This window comes from Gopherus flavomarginatus, chromosome 5, assembly GCF_025201925.1.
Source record: "Gopherus flavomarginatus isolate rGopFla2 chromosome 5, rGopFla2.mat.asm, whole genome shotgun sequence".
Lineage (NCBI taxonomy): Eukaryota > Metazoa > Chordata > Testudines > Testudinidae > Gopherus > Gopherus flavomarginatus.
In genome coordinates this window covers 40,698,390-40,718,331 of record NC_066621.1, presented here as the reverse complement: position 1 = coordinate 40,718,331, position 19,942 = coordinate 40,698,390, and the positions used below count along the sequence as shown (strand labels likewise).

General features: G+C 43.2%; 1 protein-coding gene and 1 pseudogene across 1 annotated transcript; both read right to left on the bottom strand.

Moving 5' to 3' along the window:
* Positions 1-1,436: 1,436 nt before the first annotated feature.
* On the bottom strand, positions 1,437-5,374 carry LOC127051100 (olfactory receptor 1019-like). Its single transcript, XM_050952989.1, has 2 exons — positions 5,363-5,374; positions 1,437-2,378 (listed from the first exon to the last, which is right to left on the bottom strand). The coding sequence occupies exon 2, from the start codon at positions 2,373-2,375 to the stop codon at positions 1,437-1,439; it is 939 nt and encodes a 312-aa protein (XP_050808946.1). The 5' UTR covers positions 2,376-2,378; positions 5,363-5,374.
* A 13,293-nt stretch (positions 5,375-18,667) lies between these two features.
* LOC127051096 (olfactory receptor 8U3-like) lies at positions 18,668-19,610 on the bottom strand (annotated as a pseudogene).
* Positions 19,611-19,942: the final 332 nt, after the last annotated feature.

Here is a 19,942-nt window from a genome sequence, read left to right as displayed (position 1 = left end):
CCTGGGAAAGCTGACATGTGGATGGGTGTCTCCAAGTTCACTGTTGGCTTAAGTGTTTCTTGACGCGGCACTTACTGGGAATAGTCTTTTCTCACGAAGCTGATCAACTGCTTCACTGAGGCTATTTAAAATTAAACAAATACATAACCAATATTCACAACTTTGATTACAAAAATGATACATGCATACAAATTGGAGGAATGTATTCAGTAGATCAGAACCTTCGCAGGGATATGTTACATGGCATGTGTAGATAAAACATATTCCATCCATGATATATTTACATTCATAAGCATATTTCCAATAAGCCTTATGGGGTGCAACCTCACACTGTCATCTTATAGTGACATAAAACAATGTAATCTGATACTGAAATCCACCTTGAAGTTGATACTTTTCCAGAGGGACTGTAGCAACAGAGGTGGGTGAGAACAGGCTGGATCCAGCTCAGAAAAGACATCGGACCTGAGAAGGATTTTACCTGAAGTAACAACTTGAGTGAGAAGTTAACATCTGTAACTGATTTCTGAGTGGATTAAGCTTAGCCTTTCGTGTTTTCTTTTATTTAGCTTTGTGACTTACTTTGTTCTGTCTGTTACTACTTAAAATCACTTAAATCCTACTTTTTATACTTATTAAAATCATTTTTGTTTATTTATAAACTCAGTGTAAGTAATTGTTACAGGGGGCCGGGGGCCAAACAATTGTGCATAGTTCTCTTGCAGTGATATAGAGGGCAAATATTATTTTACCCTTCTATAAGCTTTATATAGACTAACATAGACTTGTTTGAGATTTAAATCTCATTGGGAGTGGGATGTCTGCATGCTGGAGACAGGTACCTTGCTGAGCTGGTTTCAGTGTAGATCTGCAGTTTTAGGGGGGTGGTCCAGACCCTTTAGCTGTGTTCCAGCAGCCTAGTATGTCTGGCTCAGCAAGGCAGGGTTCTGGAGGCCCAGACTGGCAGGGAAAACAGGATCAGAGGTAACTTCAACACATTAGGTGACAGACCAATAGGGTTCTCTGTGACCAAACCTGTCACACTATGCACATGGATATGCCCCTGCACGATGTGCTATTGCAATCCGACTGCTCACAATCTCTCCTTTCAAAGTTGTTCTATTGCGGATAACTAATTAAATAACCACTGGAACAGAGACAAGAAGTTGAGCATCTCACACTCTAGGTGGGTACCCCTAGCCACCAGCTTATAAAATCATTCTTTCTTTCTGGACCTGTGATTCTTCTTGTGATTTGTCCACTGATCTCAGTTGGGGCATGCAGACCTTGTGGGAATACACACAAATTAATAATAATAACAATACAATGATGAACAATACAATCAAGGACTCTGCAAAATTACATTGCAATGGGCTGGAAATTGAATTCACCTGTTCCCACTCTCCATCACTAAACCAGTAAAGAGTTAAACAGATTCAGGAATTGGTTAGGAGTTTATTCATTGCTCTTCTTAGGGCTTCCTTCACCTCCATGTTCCTCAGGCTGTAGATGAGGGGGTTCAGCATGGGGATCACCAGCGTGTAAAACACTGAGGCCACTTTGTCCATGTCCATGGAATAGCTGGAAGTGGGACATAAATACATGAAGAGGAAGGTGCCAAAAAGCAGGACCACAGCAGTCAAGTGGAAAATGCAGGTGGAGAAGGCTTTGCACCGGCCCTCGGCAGAGCGGATCTGCAGGATAGTGGAGGTGATATAGACATAGGAGAGGAGGACAGTTACAAGGCTGCTCACTATAATGCAGCACACTAAAGTAAACATCACAATCTCATTGATGAGAGTATCAGAACAGGAGAGCACCAGCAGTGGGGGGATGTCACAGAAGAAATGATTGATGATGTTGGACCTGCAGAATGACAGCCGAAATGTAAAACACACATGTATCATTGAATCCACCAATCCCACAGCGTACACCCCAGCCACCAGCTGTTTACAAAGCTGCCTGGACATGGTGACCGTATAGAGCAGTGGGTTACAGATGGCCACATAACGGTCATACGCCATTCCAGCCAGCAAGAGACACTCAACATCTGAAAAAGCGACAAAGAGAGACATTTGCACAGCGCAGGTAGTGTAAGAAATGCTTTTCCTCTGTGCTAAGAAATTCAGCAGCATCTTAAGGGAAATTATCGAGGATAAGCAAAGGTCACAGAAAAACAAATTACTGAGGAAAAAGTACATGGGAGTGTGGAGTTGGGGGTCAATGGTGATTAACAAGATCATCCCCCCATTCCCCACCATGGTGATACCATAAATCAGTAGGAACACCACAAACAGGGGAACCTGCAGCTCCTGACGATCTGTCAGTCCTGAGAGAATGAACTTAGTCGCCTCCAAGTGATTTCCTTTTTCCATCTCCTCTGAACACAGATCAGATAGCTGCAGGTGGAAAACCTGTCCCTTCTCTATAATGAAGTAACTGAAGATAAATAGAGATCAGTTTCTCAATGGACATCAGTACTCGTTCAGGGAAGGGCTTAATCCACAGAGTCAGATGTTCACAGCTGGTCATTTCAGTTGTTCGATAAAATACATGCTCAATAAATACAATGACATGCAGGTTAATCAAACCTCACACAGGGACACTCCTTTTCACTAATGTGAACAGCAAACAGTGACTTGTGACTCTGCTGTAAGACAATCAGGGTGAAAACCATCTCAGTCTGAAGAGATTATTTGTTAGCTAAAGAAAGGATGAGTAACGGAGTGTCAATCTTTCCACCCTCTTTGGGCATGGTGAGCTCTGTGGCTTGCCATGTCCAGTTGGGGCAAAGTTGCTTACTGTGCTAATTAAGCTTTTTGGCATTTACTTTAGCCTGTATGAAAACCCAGAGACACAATGGAAAGCACTGGCTTCAGGGAATATGTAACTAGCTATTTTTCCAAGCAAGGAAGTCACTCGCTTAGCCGAAGGGGTAGAAGTTGGGACTCAGGCTTTTAATGCTGGAGGTCTTCAGTTCAATACCTGCTGAACACCATCATGTCTGCGTGTTTCTGAGACTGTAATTCAGGACAATCGCACGTACCTGCTGAGAAGAGAGAGAGAGATGTATTGACGTTTCCTCATTATCAGAAACTGCCAGTTGGGAGCATTCGGGAAGTTTTATAGTGAGATTTGTGATCTATGGGACATGATTCCTCAAGGAACTGGGAATATCTGAGCTCAGAGAGCTATAACAACTAATTAATGGGTTCAGTGAACCAAAGCCACCTTGGTGTATCTCATGCCCTGGGAATTAATTCGGCCCACTCTTTCCTACTGTATTATTAAATGATGCAATTTCTACCAGAGTATGAGGTTAGGGGTATATTTCATCCTACTGTTTTCAGTGCAAGCTGGGTACTGCACAGAACTGATCCACAAAGGGGATTTGTTCGTGGAGACTGAAAGCCTTTCTCCTTGGAAATACCATGGGGGGTGCATCAGATACCACACACCACCAATCTCTTGAATGGGCCAGACTCCTAGGCTGGACTACATCCCCATGACCCATGATGGTCTCTCCTCTTGCTGAACTGCCCTGGAACATCACCAGAGTCCCACAGCCACAGTTTAGGGAGGAGGGGTGTTTGGTTTTTTGATGGAATTCTAATTTCCAGGGAAAAGATAATTTCATGGAAAAAATAGTTCAATTGAAAATCCAATTTCCAATCAAAAAAACTTCTCAAAAAAAATTTCAACCAGTCTTAGCAATAAGTCTGGAATCAAAGGAACAGAATGTTAGATACACCTGAAACATACTGATTGTTTCAGAATCAACTCATTGTCCCAATCCCAATACGTGAAATATAAAACTTGTAAGACATGTAAGAGTTCTCCAGATTATCTATCTATATATCTATCTATTGCATGCCAATCACCCTGGTATTCTACGTCCTTCCCTTGCTAGGTTACTCCCCAAAGTAGGAAGGATAGGTTCATGCATTGTGCTTGATGGAGACCACATGATGACCAGAGGAGCTCAGGAGGAGACCACTGCCATCTGCCCTCCATTGTTAATTTGATGCTTCTCTGTAAAACAGGAAATCCATGTTCAGATTGAACGTTACGTGCAGCACAAATATCGAGGTCATTTATTGTGCATACTAAACCTAGATTTAATATATATTTTTAAAAGTTCATAGGTACGGAGGAAAAAGAAGAAAGAAATATTAAAACAAGGGATAATTAACAAGGTGCACTGATTAAGATGCTTATTTAATATGAAACCAAATAAAAAGAAAATTAACACTGCCCTTGGAGTACATGTATTTTACCATCCTTTCTAACAACTCAAGCTAGTAAACACAGCAAAATGTTGTGTACAGAAAACAGCTACATAAATAAAACAAAGTCATCATGATCACTAAGTGAAAGCATAAAATATATGCACCAGAGGGCCAATTAAATAACGAACTTCTACCACAGACCACTAAATCTTCAGGGAAAGCTGCTCTCAAAAAATGAAGCATCTGGCAAAACACTAGCATGCACCGGACTTTTGCAGTTCACAAAACTATTCCTCTTGCATGCATATTATCTGCACACACAGCACAGCTTTAAGATGCTAAATAAATTTATGAGTCAACTAGAAATGCTCTCACCCCAAATATTAATATAATATTTTCTGCCACTGGAAAGGAGAGTAAAAGGCATTGACTCAGGATTATACGATTTCTCTCCAATGTCAATTCTTAATTTGAATAATATTCCACACAGAGAGAACAGTAAAAATAAGTAACAAAGCAACACAAATAACAATACAAAGCCAAATACAAGCAAGTGACAACACTGAAAATACGAAGGGAAGTAGAACACCAAGTGGTTGGTGATGGGTATTTAAATGAGTGTTTAGGACCCATGCAGTGCAAGTGCAACAGAGCCCTGTAGAAACAGGCAAAGTTCTCCTGGTTTCACATTGTGTGTGTCACCAACTCAAAAACTCAGAGTAGACTGACCCATTACATTCTTCCATGCTCTGCAGGACAATAACACATAGCTTTGGGGTTTGCAGAGAGATTCCTACCTTAAAGAGCTTGAAAATAAGATCTTTATCCTTCAAAACACCTAGCACCCCCACCAAACCTAGTGCTGCTTGCTACTTATGAGTCAATGGCAGTACTCTGAAAAGCCAAAACTATATCAAAGAGCGAAGATCTGGCCTTAATGTTTTCCAATACCGCTCCCCCCAAAAATGCTAAAACTTAATGGAAATCACTTTTAACGTATGCCTTATAATGTATCATTTGAAAACTCATAATTTGCTGATCAGTATTGTTCTGATAAAATATGTGTGGCATGTGAAGTTATAAGATTACATTGTATGGTCTTTTCTGAAAACATCCATCCAATGTACAGTGGCAGTCAAAAAAGTGAAAAAAATGATGAGAATCATTAAGAAAGGGATAGATAATAAGACAGAAACCATTATATTGCCTCTATATAAATCCATGGGAGGCCCACACCCTGAATACTGCATACAGATGTGGTTGCCCCATCTCAAAAAAGATATATTGGAATTGGAAAAGGTTCAGAAAAGGGCAACAAAAATGATTAGGGCAATGGAACAGCTTCTGTATGAGGAGAGATTAATAAGACTGGGACTTTCTAGCTTGGAAAATAGATGACTAAGGGGTCTATAGACTATAGAGGTCTATAGAATCATGACTGGTGTGGAGAAAGTAAATAAGGAAGTGTTGTTTACTCCTTCTCATAACATAAGAACTAGGGGCCACCAAATGAAAATAATAGGCAGCAGGTTTAAAACAAAAAAAGAAGTATGTTTTCCCACAATGAACAGCCAACCTGTGGAACCCCTTGCCAGAGGATGTTGTGAAGGCCAAGACTATAACAGGGTTAAAAAAAGAACTAAATAAATTCATGGAGGACAGGTCCATCAATGGCTATTAGCCAGGATGGCCAGAGATGGTGTCCCTGTCCTCTGTTTGCCAGAAGCTGGGAATGAGAGACAGGGAATGGATCACTGGATGATTCCCTGTTCTGTTCATTCCCTCTGGGGCACCTGGCATTGGCCACTGTCGGAAGACAGGATTCTGGGCTAGATGGACTTTGGTCTGACCAAGGATGGCAGTTCTTATGTTCTTAAGTTCTTATTATTACGTTTCAAACTGAGGTTGGCAAACAGGTCTATCTTAAACAAAGAAATGTGTGCACTGCTTAATTTTGTATTTAAGCAGTAAACAGAGTTATCAAGCAGGAATAGAAACCAAAGAAGATCAAAAAGGTGAGGAAAAAGCAGCAAGGAAACATCCTTGCACATAGACATTTTGTCTCCAGGTAACCAGGTGGAAATGTTTCTCAAAAGGAGGATCGGATTATAAGAGACACCACTCACTCTCCCTCTCTCTCTCTCTGCCCGTTGATTTACTGCATGTGAAGGGACAAAGGAAGCAGCCATTGAACTGGGGGAAGGTGTCCTGAACTAAGAAGTTTTGTCAGAAAGACTGCTGAAAACATGTGGGGATAATACATTTGCTTTGAATTTCACATTGTTTGTTAACTTAGGCACAAGTTGCATTCCAGCTTTATTTTTCTTGTAACCATGTCTGATGTCTATGCCTCCTTATTTGCACTCACTGGAAATCTATCTTTGTAGTCAAAAACTTTGTTTTATTGTTTTATCTAATCCAGTGTGTTTAAATAGAAGTGTCTGAGAAGCTAAATTGTATGCATATTAGTGCTATTAAAGAAATAATGGACAATGTAAATGTATTGTCCAGGAGAGGATTGGGCAGCACAGGACGTATATTTCTGGAGGGAATCAAAGACTGGGAAGTGTGTTGGAGTCACCCTGCAGTATAACCAAGGGTGGTGAGAGCTGAGTGTAACCCAACTATTCCTGGCCAGGCTGCAGTTACACACACGTGCTCAGGGTTTGATTTGCATACTAGACGGTTGTTTGTGATTGGCCCACGTGGAAGCCACTTCAGCACGGCATTGCAAGGCTGCAGGCAGGTGTGACACAGCTGCCGATTAGTCTGGGTTGGGCGCCGGTATGTCACAGCCACCCACCTAGAAAATATCCCAGTAACACCAAAGGTGGTGTTGATTCACAGTAGTGTTTGATTGACATGAAAGGGTGAGGTCACCACAGGGATGGGCCCATGCACTGATCTATGGCTGCAGATGTGCAAGGACATTATGATCATCACCTATCCCCAAGGAGATCCATGGCAGGCCCAGTGATGACTCTTCCCTTCTTCACTATGGTAGCAGAAATTATCCCCCATAGATGTGCAGGTTTGGCTGGTATTATCACAGTTTAGGTGTCGATCGCAACGCAACCACTGTAGGAGGAGGTGGTGGTCCTTCCCTTTGTAATTTTTATCCCAATAGTTAGGGTGTTCACCTGTGAGGTGGGAAGTGCAACCAGCCTGTAAAAACATCATACCAACGATATGCAGTAAGTTCTTTTTCAGAATTAGCAATTTTAATCATATCTCCATTTACATGTGTTATTTGGAGAAATAGCTTTCCCACATCCTTTTGGTTTTCTTGCAAAAACTGAGTTAGTTTTGCTTCTAGAAGCAGATAATCAACTAATTCCTGCCAATCCAAACCAAGGGACATGGAGAAGTTAACTAAGGGAGCGATCATGGTACTTTGGGCTTTCTCTAGCTTAGGAAAGTAATAAGTGTGGTCATTGGTGTATAAAATGCTAGCACTGCATATCCAAAATATTGTATCCAAAATATTGTTTCCCAGGATAGAACACATACACATAGTTCATTACATAAAACACTGGTTACATTTTCCAGTTCATCCCAAACGCATGTGTCTAATGATCTATCCCTACTGCATGGTTTTGTGGTGGCAGGCAGGGGGAGGCAGACCCATTTGAAATGGTCCCATTTTGTACACTGTCGCATATCCAATAGTCTTTTCTCTTTCCCGTCCCACTGACCCATAATGAGAGGTAACCAGAAAGATACCATGGTTAATTTTGGTAGTGGACTGACTTTCCATAGCTCTTTCTCCATAGATTGCTGATGGGCAATTTTGACAATAATTTCTCCTAGTAGGAGTTCAGACTTAATCATGCTGGAGACATATTGTATCCATTCATGCTTATAGGCATCATAGAATTGGAAGGGACCTCAGGAGGTATCTAGTCCAACCCCTTGCTCAAAGCAGGACCAATCCCCAGACAGATTTTCACCCCAGTTGCCTAAATGCCCTCCTCAAGAATTGAACTCACAACCTTGGGTATAGCAAGGCAATGCTCAAACCACTGAACTATCCCTCCCATCCTAAGATTTTTTCCATTCTTTTAAAAGGTGTTCCAGTACTTTAACATTTCCTGATATTACCCAGAACATTTCATGTTCTAGTGATACTAAACTAAGAATTTGCATCTCAGTGCACCCCATGGCTAAGGCAGATTTGTTTCCCAATTCCAGCTGTTCCTTGTACAGCAGCCAGGTGGTGGTGTTTAACCATTTCCACAGACTCCATGTCGCTTTCAGATTGCCCAGGCCTATTTGTACTAAATCCACATTAGCATCTGCCTGCTTGTGTATGAGACTCTCCTGTAATTGTGATAAAGTGCTCAATTTATTTCTGATTATCTCTAAATGTACCATATTCATAATCCCTGTTCCAAAACCAACCCCTCCTAATACAGTGTCTGCTATATCTTGTTTGATCTGACCATAGGGCCTTTGCAAGTTTTTTATCCAGGCTTTTAAAATAGGAAGAGAGTAGGGCAAACAGTTTAGTTCCACTCTTGGCACATTCGGCTGGGTCCAATCCATATTAATTTTAATTTCTGCTAACAAAGGATTCAGGAGGACCTTTATGGGGTCACTCTAGTTACAAACAGTCTGGGTTTCTTTATCCTGATCAGAGTTGTCGTGGTATAATTTCCCACTCTGACCCTTAGCGTCCAAAAGATGGGGTACCAGCATGAATTCCTCTAAGCTCATTTACCAGCTTAGAACCTGTAGCGCTGCCACCAACCAGGAATTACAGTGCCTGGTACACTCTGGTCCCCCCTAAACCTTGCCCGGGGACCCCCAAGACCCAGACCCTCTGGATCTTAACACAAGGAAAGTAAACCCTTTCCTTCACCATTGCCTCTCCCAGCCTTCCCCTCCCTGGGTTACCCTGGAAGATCACTGTGATTCAAACTCCTTGAATCTTGAAACAGAGAGGAAAATGCACCTTCCCCCCCCCATCTGTCTTCCCCTCCCAGATTCTCCCTGAGAGAGACAGTAATCCTAACACAGAGAGAATTTAGCCTCTCTCTTCCCCTTCCCTCCTTTCTCCCCACCAGTTCCCTGGTGAATCCAGACCCAGTCCCCTGGGGTCTCACCAGAATAATAAAACAATTAGGTTCTTAAACAAGAAAAGCTTTTAATTAAAGAAATAAAAAACAGTAAAAATTATCTTTGTAAATTTAAGATGGAATATGTACAGGGTCTTTCAGCTATAGACACTGGGAATGCCCTCCCAGCCTAAGTATTCAAGTACAAATTAAAATCCTTTCAGCAAAATACAAATTTGAACTCCTTCCAGCCAAATACACATTTGAAAATAAAGAAAACAATCATAAGCCTAACTCGCTTTATCTACCTAGTACTCACTATTTTGAATCTATAAGAGCCTGTATCAGGGAGATTGGAGAGAAACCTGGTTGCACGTCTGGTCCCTCTGAGCCCCCAGAGTGAACAACCACCAAATTCTAACAGCACAGCACAAAAACTTCCCTCCCTCAAGATTTGAAAGTATCCTGTCCTCTGATTGGTCCTCTGGTCAGGTGACAGCCAGGCTCACTGTTCTTGTTAACCCTTTCCAGGCAAAAGAGATATGAAGTACTTTTGTTCTATTAACTCTTACTTATCTGTTTATGACAGGAGTGCTTCTTTTGAAAGCAACAACTTTGGTCCAAGTCTTAGTACACATATCTGGGGACCAAAGGTTTGAATTTCCGTTCAATATTGGACAATATGCTACTATGACAGTTAGTATTGTCCCTGTCTTAAGAGGCTTATCCCACTGATATGGTAATCATGGGTAGCTGGAACTCCAGGTGGTATCCCCATAGCGACCCTCTATTTTAACCCCTATTTCCCAGTGGCTTGGTACTCCTGTGGTGTTTATAAGGTGAACCTTAAGTCCCACTTCCCCGTCCCAAGCATAAATATTGGTATTTCCTAGTGGAAATTCAGTTTGTATTTTTATCATACCATTCTAAGAGGATTTCTGGTTCCCTGATGGGGATCCAAGATTGATTATTTAGAAGGGAATGATACTTGACCAGGAGAGAGGTTGCAGTGGGCTTCCCCAAGATATTTTTGAATATCTGGGACATAAAGGCCCCCAAGAACAGGGACTGCCAACCTTTATACTGAGATTTCATGGATTTGGAGGGTAGTAGTGGTCAAGCAGCACCTTATGTTCTGAATTCCAGGAATCCTTTTCTGTAAAAAGTCCAAGACATTATTATTCATGCAAAAAGTTTAATCTGTGAGACATGTACCCATTTTAATTTTCCATCTTTCTCACTCAATGTGGTATACCATTGGGCTGAGGTGGTCCCCTATGGAATAGGGGCCTGTCCATTTTGATTCCATTGAGTGACCCCTTTTCCCCAATTTGAGGTACGCAACTTGATCTCCTATTTCCCATAGGGCTGTTTCAGTATGCTTTTGTGCATGGATTTTTTAATTGATTTGTTCCATAGCTTGATTGACCCTATATTGGAGAGTGGTTTTGTCTTCTTGCAGCTGCTTAAGACACTATAAATATTCGCTGTGTGTTACATTAGGGATTTCTCCCTGATCTTGTGTTAGGTGGCTAGGGTTAATCATAAGGTCACTGAGTGTCCAAACATAATTTTGAAAGGCTAGATTTTGGTTTTCAGTCTGTTGCTGCTGCAGATAGCTGCTAAAATGAGAGGCAGCTTGTCTGGCCAATCTTTTCCATAGAATGTACTACTTTCCGCAGTGCTTCCTTAATGGTTCAGTTCATGCGCTCTACCTGACCCGAGGATTGGGGTCTATAGGATATATGAAATTTTTGTTTGATTCCTAAAGCTTGTAACACTGATGTAAAAAATTCTCTAACGAAGCCCCCACCCCATTATCAGAATCTGTTGTTACAGGGGTAGAATCACTGAATCATAGAATATCAGGGTTGGAAGGGACCTCAGGAGGTTATCTAGTCCAACCCCCTGCTCAAAGCAGGACCAATTCCCAACTAAATCATCCCAGTCAGGGCTTTGTCAAGCCTGACCTTAAAAACCTCTAAGGAAGGAGATTCCACCACCTCCCTAGGTAATCCATTCCAGTGCTTCACCACTCTCCTAGTGAAAAAGTTTTTCCTAATATCCAACCTAAACCTCCCCCACTGCAACTTGAGACCATTGCTCCTTGTTCTGTCATCAGGTACCACTGAGAACAATCTAGATCCATCCTCTTTGGAACCCCCTTTCAGGTAGTTGAAAGCAGCTATCAAATCCTCCCTCATTCTTCTCTTCTGCAGACTAAACAATCCCAGTTCCCTCAGCCTCTCCTCATAAGTCATGTGCTCCAGGCCCCTAATCATTTTTGTTGCCCTCCCCTGGACTCTTTCCAATGTTTCCATCTGCTTCTTGTAGTGTGGGGCCCAAAACTGGACACAGTACTCCAGATGAGGCCTCACCAATGTCGAACAGAGGGGAATGATAACGTCCCTCGATCTACTGGCAATGCCCCTACTTATACAGCCCAAAATGCCGTTAGCCTTCTTGGCAACAAGGGCACACTGTTGACTCATGCCTACCATATCTACACACCACACCACCTCATTAAAAAACTTCTTAGCTACCGCCTTGGTGCTATTAGTTCTAGTGGGAAATGTTTCTACCCATCCTGAAAAGGAATCAATTATTACTAACATGTATCTTTACTTCTTGGTAACTTGTCACAAAAATCAATCTGAACCCTATGCCAGGGCCCGAGCCTCCGTTGGTGCAAAGTGAGGGGGTCATGCTCTATCCTGTGCACACCAAATGCAATTCCTTACCCACGTTCTAATATCATCTTCCATCTTTTTCCATTCTGTAACTTGTCTTAACCTATTTAAGGTTCCTTTTACCCCCTCCTGCATGTACTAATGGGCTACGTTAATCTGTTCTTGCCTTTCCACTTTTCCTGGAATTCGGTGATTTATAGCAGCGTACATTGGTTCGGGGACATCACTAGGGGTGCTTTCAGCTTGGCTTCTAGTTACAATTGCTATACTGTGTTGTCGGGCTATTGTATCCACCCGATTATTCCAAATGGCTTCCTTGCCTGTTCCCTTGTTGTGGGCTTTCACATGCCTGATTTTCAATTGCTTAGGATTCTGTTACTCACTGGTAAATCCATTCCCACTCATCTAAGTGTGCAATAATTTTATCATCCTCCTCCTTCCACCCGTTTCTTTTCCAGTCCTGCATCCAGAACTGAATTCTCTTTATGCAAAAATCACTGTCGGCGTAAATATACACTGGCCATGAGGAGTTCTCATATTGTTTCAGAACCTGATAAATTGCACGTTATTCAGCATGTTGGACTAACCTGTGGTCCAGCTGTCCCTGAATAATCTCCTTATCTAAATTGGTTGCTACATATTTTACACACCTTTTCCCATTTATTACCATTGCACTTCCATCAGTGAATCAAATATGCTTCTCTTGTCCTATCGTATCCAATTCTTCTAGTGGGGGTGCCTCCATACAGCAATTCTCTGTTTCAGAGTAAACTCTGGACAGTCGTGCTGGTTTCCTTTTTCAATTAAAGCACATGTTAACATATCTGTTTTAGATAGAGTTTCCGTGGTTACCCCTCTGTTAATTAAAATCAGCGTCCATTGTGCCATTCAAGTATTAGAGACTTTCCTTCCCATCAGTTTTCCTGACAAAATGTATTTTACTTTAGTTTGGGTGCTTTGAATAGTGACTGGAGCTATTCCTGTGATTGATTCAAAAGATTGCACTGCCCGGACAGTTGCCAGGCATTCGCGTTCCCAGGGATCAATATTTATCTCAGCTCCTTGTAGCTTCCAGGATTCATATGCTACTGGAACCAGTTTTCCATCCTCATTATTTTGTAATAGTGTAGCAGCCAAGACCATATTGTCTGGCAGATAATCGAATAACAAAAGGCTGTGACTCATCGGGAAAACGCAGTGCTGGAGCTGTGAAGCCTTTTGCTCTAAAAGCCTTAAAGCAGCATCCTGCTCTACTCCCCACTCCCAATTTGCCTTTGTCTTTAGTAATTGCCACAAAGGGTGCGTTGTTTCAGTATACTTGTCAATGTGTGATCTGAGAAAGTTAAAGCCTCCCAATAGCACTCTCAAGGAGTGGGCGTCAGTGGGAGTTGGCATTCCTAGTAGGGCTCTCATCTTGCACTGGTCTATTTGCCTTCCTTCTTTCCAATAATTATACCCAAATATGTGACCTTGGGCTGCACAAGTCGATCCTTATCCAAGGCTCCCCTAAATCCTGGTTTTACAGGATTAATGCTAACACTTTTTCGGTTATCATCTGAGTCTGTGCCTCAGTTTCCCCAAAGACTAAAATATCATCCAAATACAAACACACAAATGGTCAATCTTGCAGACTCAATCTATCCAGCATATCTATCATTTGCCGGTGTGTGATTGCCAGACTGTTGTGATACCCTTCGGGCAATCGACAAAAAGTCCACTGATATTCTTTTATTGTAAAGGCAAACCGATCCTGTGATTCGGGGTTTAGGGGAATAGCAAAGAAACAATTGGATAAATCAATTACTGAAAAATATTTCGATGTGGCTTGGACCTTTTGTATAACCTGTGTCATGTCAGCCACAATAGGAGCCATTGGTATTGTATATGTATTAATCCTTCTGTAGGCTGTTGTTAGGTGCCAGGACTGTTTGTCTGCTTTTCATACCGACCACACAGGGGAGCTGAAGGGTGAATTTGTTTTTCAGATTCCTCCCTGCTATTCCAGCTCCTTGATAGTTTGTACCAACTGGGCCTCTGCCTCCTTTGGATAAGAATATTGTTTTTGGGGAGGCACTAAATCCGCAACAATTTTTACACAGGCATTGATTTTACCACAGCCTGTTTTCTTCTGAGTCCAGACCAAGGGGAATTTCTGGCACCATTCCTCATTTTGCCAGGCTGATAATGCCGCAATTGACCTTTCTCCTCCTTTTGCTAATACAGTAACTCCCCACTTAACAGCCTTTCATTTAACGTTGTTTCAATCGTATGTCCCTGCTCAGTTACAAAACATGCTCCATTGAAATTTGTGCAATGCTTCTCTGTAAAGTCATTTGGCTGCCTGCTTTGTCCACAGCTGGCAGCCCCCCTATCAGCTGCCCTAAGCCTCCCCCCCGGCGCCTTCTGGCCGCCAGCAGACCCCGCAGATCAGTGCCTTCCCCCTTCTCCTCCTGCCTCTTGTCTGCAGCAATCAGCTGGCTTGTGGCATTCAGGAGGGATGGGGGAGGAGCGAGGACTCGGAGCGCAGACTCCCCCTCCCTCTTCAATGCCGCAAACCAGCTGATTGCCACGGGCAGGAGGGAGGAGGGAAGGTTGATCACAGGATGACTATGATCTGCCAATGCGATATGGCCGTGAAAAAAGCTAATGCCGTCTTGGGATGCATCAGGCAAGGTATTTCCTGTAGTGATAAGGAGGCGTTAGTACCATTATACAAGGCACTAGTGAGACCTCATCTGGAATACTGTGTGCAGTTCTAGTCTCCCATGTTTAAGAAGGATGAATTCAAACTGGAACAGGTACAGAAAAGGGCTACTAGGATGATCCAAGGAATGCAAAACCTGTCATATGAAAGGAGATTCAAAGAGCTTGGCTTTTTAGCCTAACCAAAAGAAGGCTGAGGGGAGATATGATTGCTCTCTACAAATATATCAGAGGGATAAATACAAGGGAGAAAGGGGAATTATTTAAGCTCAGTACCAATGTGAACACAAGAACAAATGGATATAAACTGGCCATCAGGAAGTTTAGACTTGAAATTAGACGACAGTTTCTATCCATCAGAGGAGTTAAGTTCTGGAACAACCTTCCAAGGGGAGCAGTGGGGGCAAAAGACATATCTGGCTTCAAGACTAAGCTTGATAAGTTTATGGAGGAGATGGTATAATGAGATTGGTCTTTGACTATTAGTGGTAAATATGCCCAATTACTTATGATGGGATGTTAGATGAGGTGGGATCTGAGTTACTTCAGAGACTTCTTTCCTGGGTGACTGGCTGGTGAGTCTTGCCCACATGCTCAGGGTTAAACTGATCGCCATATTTGGGGTCGGGAAGGAATTTTCCTCCAGTGCAGATTGGCAGAGGCCCTGGGGGGGTTCGCCTTCCTCTGCAGCATGGGGCACAGGTCACTTGCTGGAGGATTCTCTGCATCTTGAAGTCTTTAAACCATGATTTGAGGACTTCAGTGGCTCAGACACAGGTTTGATACAGGAATGGGTTGGTGAGATTCAGTAGCCTGCACTATGCAGGAGGTCAGACTAGATGATCATAATGATCCCTTCTGACCTTAAAGTCTATGAGTCTATGAGCGAGGATGCAGCGTGCCTCCCCCTCCCTCCCCTGCCTCCTGCCCATAGCAATCAGCTGGCTTGTGGCGTTTGGGGGAGGGTGGGAGTGAGAATTCGGCTTGCGGAGTAAAGGGGAAAGGGGGAAGAAGAGGTGAGTTAAAGGTGGGGGCTTGGGACAAGGGGTGGAGTGGGCAGGCTGAGGGTTGAGCCCCTCTGCCCCTGGTGCTTGCAGAGGAGGGGAAGCTGCTGCTGCTGTGCAATGTGCTTCTCCTAGCCTACAGCACCTTCAGCCTCCTTGCCTGCCTCATTGTCTCCAGTGGCAGTGGGCTGTGCCTGTGTGGGGTAAGGTAGGGGCACCTCCCAACTATAGTACTATATTGCAAAAAAAATTCCCTGGAACCTAACCCCCCCATTTACATTCATTCTTATGGGGAAATTGGATTCACTTAACGTCATTTCACTTAAAGTCGCATTTTCCAGGAACATAACTACAATGTTAAGTGAGGAGTTACTGTAGTGGGTTGTGGTCCAGAGTGAGTGGTTATTTGTTGGACCAGTCCCCTTAGCTCCCCTAGGTTAGCTGGCTAGTTATTCTGCCAAACTGCAAGTTTTCCAGAGTAATAGGAGGCCAAAGAGGCAGTGCAGTCCCTTAAGGACTGAATGCTAAATGGTAGCTCATCTATGGGAGTGGCACTGTCAACTGTTACCAGACCAGCCATTACTTGCATCAGAGCCCATCTAGTTAAATAATTCTCGGGGTCTTCATCAGGCTCCTGGACGGAGGCTACAACTTGTGCTATAAAGTTACACCTGCTTATTTGTTCCCCAAACTTTGCCATTAGACCCAGGATACCAAAGTCCTCAGTAACAACCAATCTATCCAGAGTGGCTCTAATTTCCAAGGCTGCACATACCCCCATGAGTCAATGGACTTCCAAGGCAGTTAGCCCGTCCCTTGCTGCAAGTAAAAATGTGTTGGTACACCAACTAGAAATGGCATCTCGCTTCTGGGTCCCCAAATGTTCAGCCATCGCATTAAATTGGAGGCCGATACTGGAACTGTGGTAACGGTCATGCTACCCCCACCATCTACGGGAGTCATTTCGGTGGTGCATTGGATCGCTGCTACCGGGGCTATGGGAGTGAGCTCTTCATGCCTACATTCCCACATTATCCCATATATTCCCCTCCCAAGTTTCCCTGGGGTCCCATATTTCCTCCTCCCAGTACGGATTTCCTCTGGGGAAGGTTTGATCCAGTTCTCCTGCTGTGACTGCTGCAACCTGGCAGGTTGCAAAGCCTAGCTTCTGCTTAAGCTGCTTGATAATTGATTCACATCGGTTATGCTTGCAGGAGCTTTGCCCTATTTTAGCTTTAATTTCTTCACCATGCCCTGTAGGACTTGGTTTTCTCTTGATATTTTATCTTTTTCCTCTACCTGTTCCAGTAATCTCTTTTCCTTTGCTTTTAGGTACTATAGGGTGTCCTTAAGCATGTCCAATTGGCTGTGGACCCCTGTAGTCAATAATTTCCATTAATCTGTGTCTTGCTCACTCTCTCCAAGCTTTTCACACAGTGTAGTATTTTCTGCTTGGCAGTTTGTCAGCCAGAGGAATGCCTCATTACAGGTTTCCCACAATAGCCAGAGTGCAGCCAAATCCTTTTTTATTGGGGATGAAGGTTTATAAATCAACAAATATTTTGCAAATTTGTCTTCCAAATCAGCTGGTTGGTATTTCTAATCACTCTAAAATTCTATGTTGCCCGTGCTTGATTCGGGACTGACAAAAACCCTTTTCTCTTTTCACCTCTGTTGGCGGTGCCAGTGCCTGGGCTTATCAATATATTCTGCCTATCAATTTCTGCCTTTGGGAAGTTCTATATAAATTGGGGGGAGGGATAGCTCAGTGGTTTGGGCATTGGCCTGCTAAACCCAGGGTTGTGAGTTCAATTGTTAAAAGAACTATTTAGGGATCTGGGGCAAATATCTGTCTGGGGATTGGTCATGCTTTGAGCAGGGGCTTGACTAGATGACCTCCTGAAGTCCCTTCCAGCCTTGATATTCTATGAAACAATGAGTGTCTCAAGCTGGTTTAAGAGACAGGCTTCCCACCTCACAGACATACCAGGAAACAAAAGGACTGTAACCACAGGGGTGGGGGAGAACAGGCTGGACCAAGATCAGAAAAGGCATCTGACCTGAGAAGGGTTTCACCTGAAATAACAACTGGGGTGAAAAGTTAACATTTGTAACTAATTTCTGAGTGTATTACACTTAGCCTTGCATGTTTAGTTTTATTTTGTTTTGTGACTTAATTTGTTATGTTACTACTTAAAACCACTTAAATCCTACTTTTTATACTTAATAAAATTCCTTTTGTTTATTTATAAACTCAGTGTAAGTAATTGTTACCCAGGGGCCAAACAGACGTGCATAGCTCTCTTGCAGTGATATAAAGGGTCAACATTTATCATTTTACCCTGTATAAGCTTTATACAGAGTAAAACAGATTTATCTGTGGTTTAGATCCCATTGAGAGTTGGGTATCTGCATCCTGGAGACATGTATCTTGCTGAGCTGGTTTCAGTCTAGATCTGCAGTTTCAAGGGTATGGCCCAGACCCTTGGTCTGTGTTTCAGCAGACTAGTGTGCCTGGATCAACAAGGCAGGGTTCTGGAGACCCAGGCTGGCAAGGAAACAGGATCAGAGGAAATTTCAGCATATCAGGTGACCAAACCTGTCACACTATGCATTTGGGTTTCCTGCATTTCCAGAAAGCATCCCAGCCCCTGAGTCATGTGTTCTTCCAGTCTGGGTTGCTCTCAATCTTTGTTCTATTGTGGCTAACTAATTAAATAACCATTGGAACAGAGACATGAACTTGAGCATCTCACCATCTAGGCCAAGAGCCTATAGAATCATTCTCTCTCTCTGTCTTGTGATGCTTCCAGTCTTTCGTCCACTGATCTCAGTTGGGGCCTGCAGACTTTGTTGGAATACAAACAAATTAATAATAATAACAATACTACCACGGGCTCTGCAGAATTACATTGCAATGGGCTGGAAATTGAATTCACCTGTTTCCACTCCCCATCGCTAAGCCAGTACGGAGTTAAACAGATTCATAAATTGGTTAGGAGTTTATTCATTGCTCTCCTCAGGGCGTCCTTCACCTCTGTGTTCCTCAGGCTGTAGATGAGGGGGTTCAGCATGGGGATCACCACCATATAAAACACTGAGGCTACTTTGTCTGTGTCCATGGAAAGCTGGAGGTGGGATGTAAATACATGAAGAGGAAGGTGCCAAAAAGCAGGACCATTGTGATCAAGTGGAAAGAGCAGGTGGAGAAGGCTTTGTGCCGCCCCTCGGCAGAGCGGATCTACAGGATGGTGGAGTTGATATAGACATAGAAGAGGAGGACAGTGACAAAGCTGTTCACTGTAATGCAGCATGTGAAAGCAAAGATCACAATCTCATTGATGCGGGTGTCAGAGCAGGAGAGCGCCAACAACGGGGGGATGTCACAGAAGAAATGATTGATGATGTTAGAGAGGCAGAATGACAGCCTAAATGTAAAACATGTTTGTATCACTGAATCCACCAACCCCACAGCATAACCCCGACCACCAGCTGTTTACAAAGCTGCCTGAACATGGTGACCATATAGAGCAGCGGGTTACAGATGGCCACATAACGGTCATATGCCATCACAGCCAGCAAGAATCATTCAAAATCTGAAAAGGCGTAAAAGAGATACAGTTGCACAGGGCAGGCAGTGTAAGAAATGCTTTTCCTCTCAGCTAAGAAATTCAGCAGCATCTTAGGGGAAATTATCGTGGAATAGCAGAGGTCACAGAAAGACAAATTACTGAGGAAGATGTACATGGGGATGTGAAGTAGGAGATCAATCATGATTAACAATATCATTCCCCCATTTCCTACAAGGGTGATACCATAAATCAGTAGGAACACCCCAAAGAGGGGGACCTGCAGCTCCGGACGATCTGTCAGTCCTGAGAGCATAAACTCAGTCGCCTCCGAGTGATTTCCCTTTTCCATCGCCTCTGAACACAGATCAGGCAACTACAGAGATGTGGGCAGGTGGATGGTGCAGAAAACCTGTCCCTTCTCTGTAATGAAGTAAGTGAAAATAAACGGAGATCAGTTTCTCAATAGACTTCAGTACCTGCTCAGGAAAGGGCTTCATCCACAGAGGCAGATGTTCACAGCTGGTCATTTCAGTTGTTTGATAAAAAACACGCTGCATAAATACAATGACATGCAGGTTAATCATGCTCCGCACAGGGACACTCCTGTTCACTAATCTGAGCAGCAAACAGTGATTGTGATTCTGCTGTAAGACAATCAGGGTGAAAACAATCTCAGTCTGGAGAGAT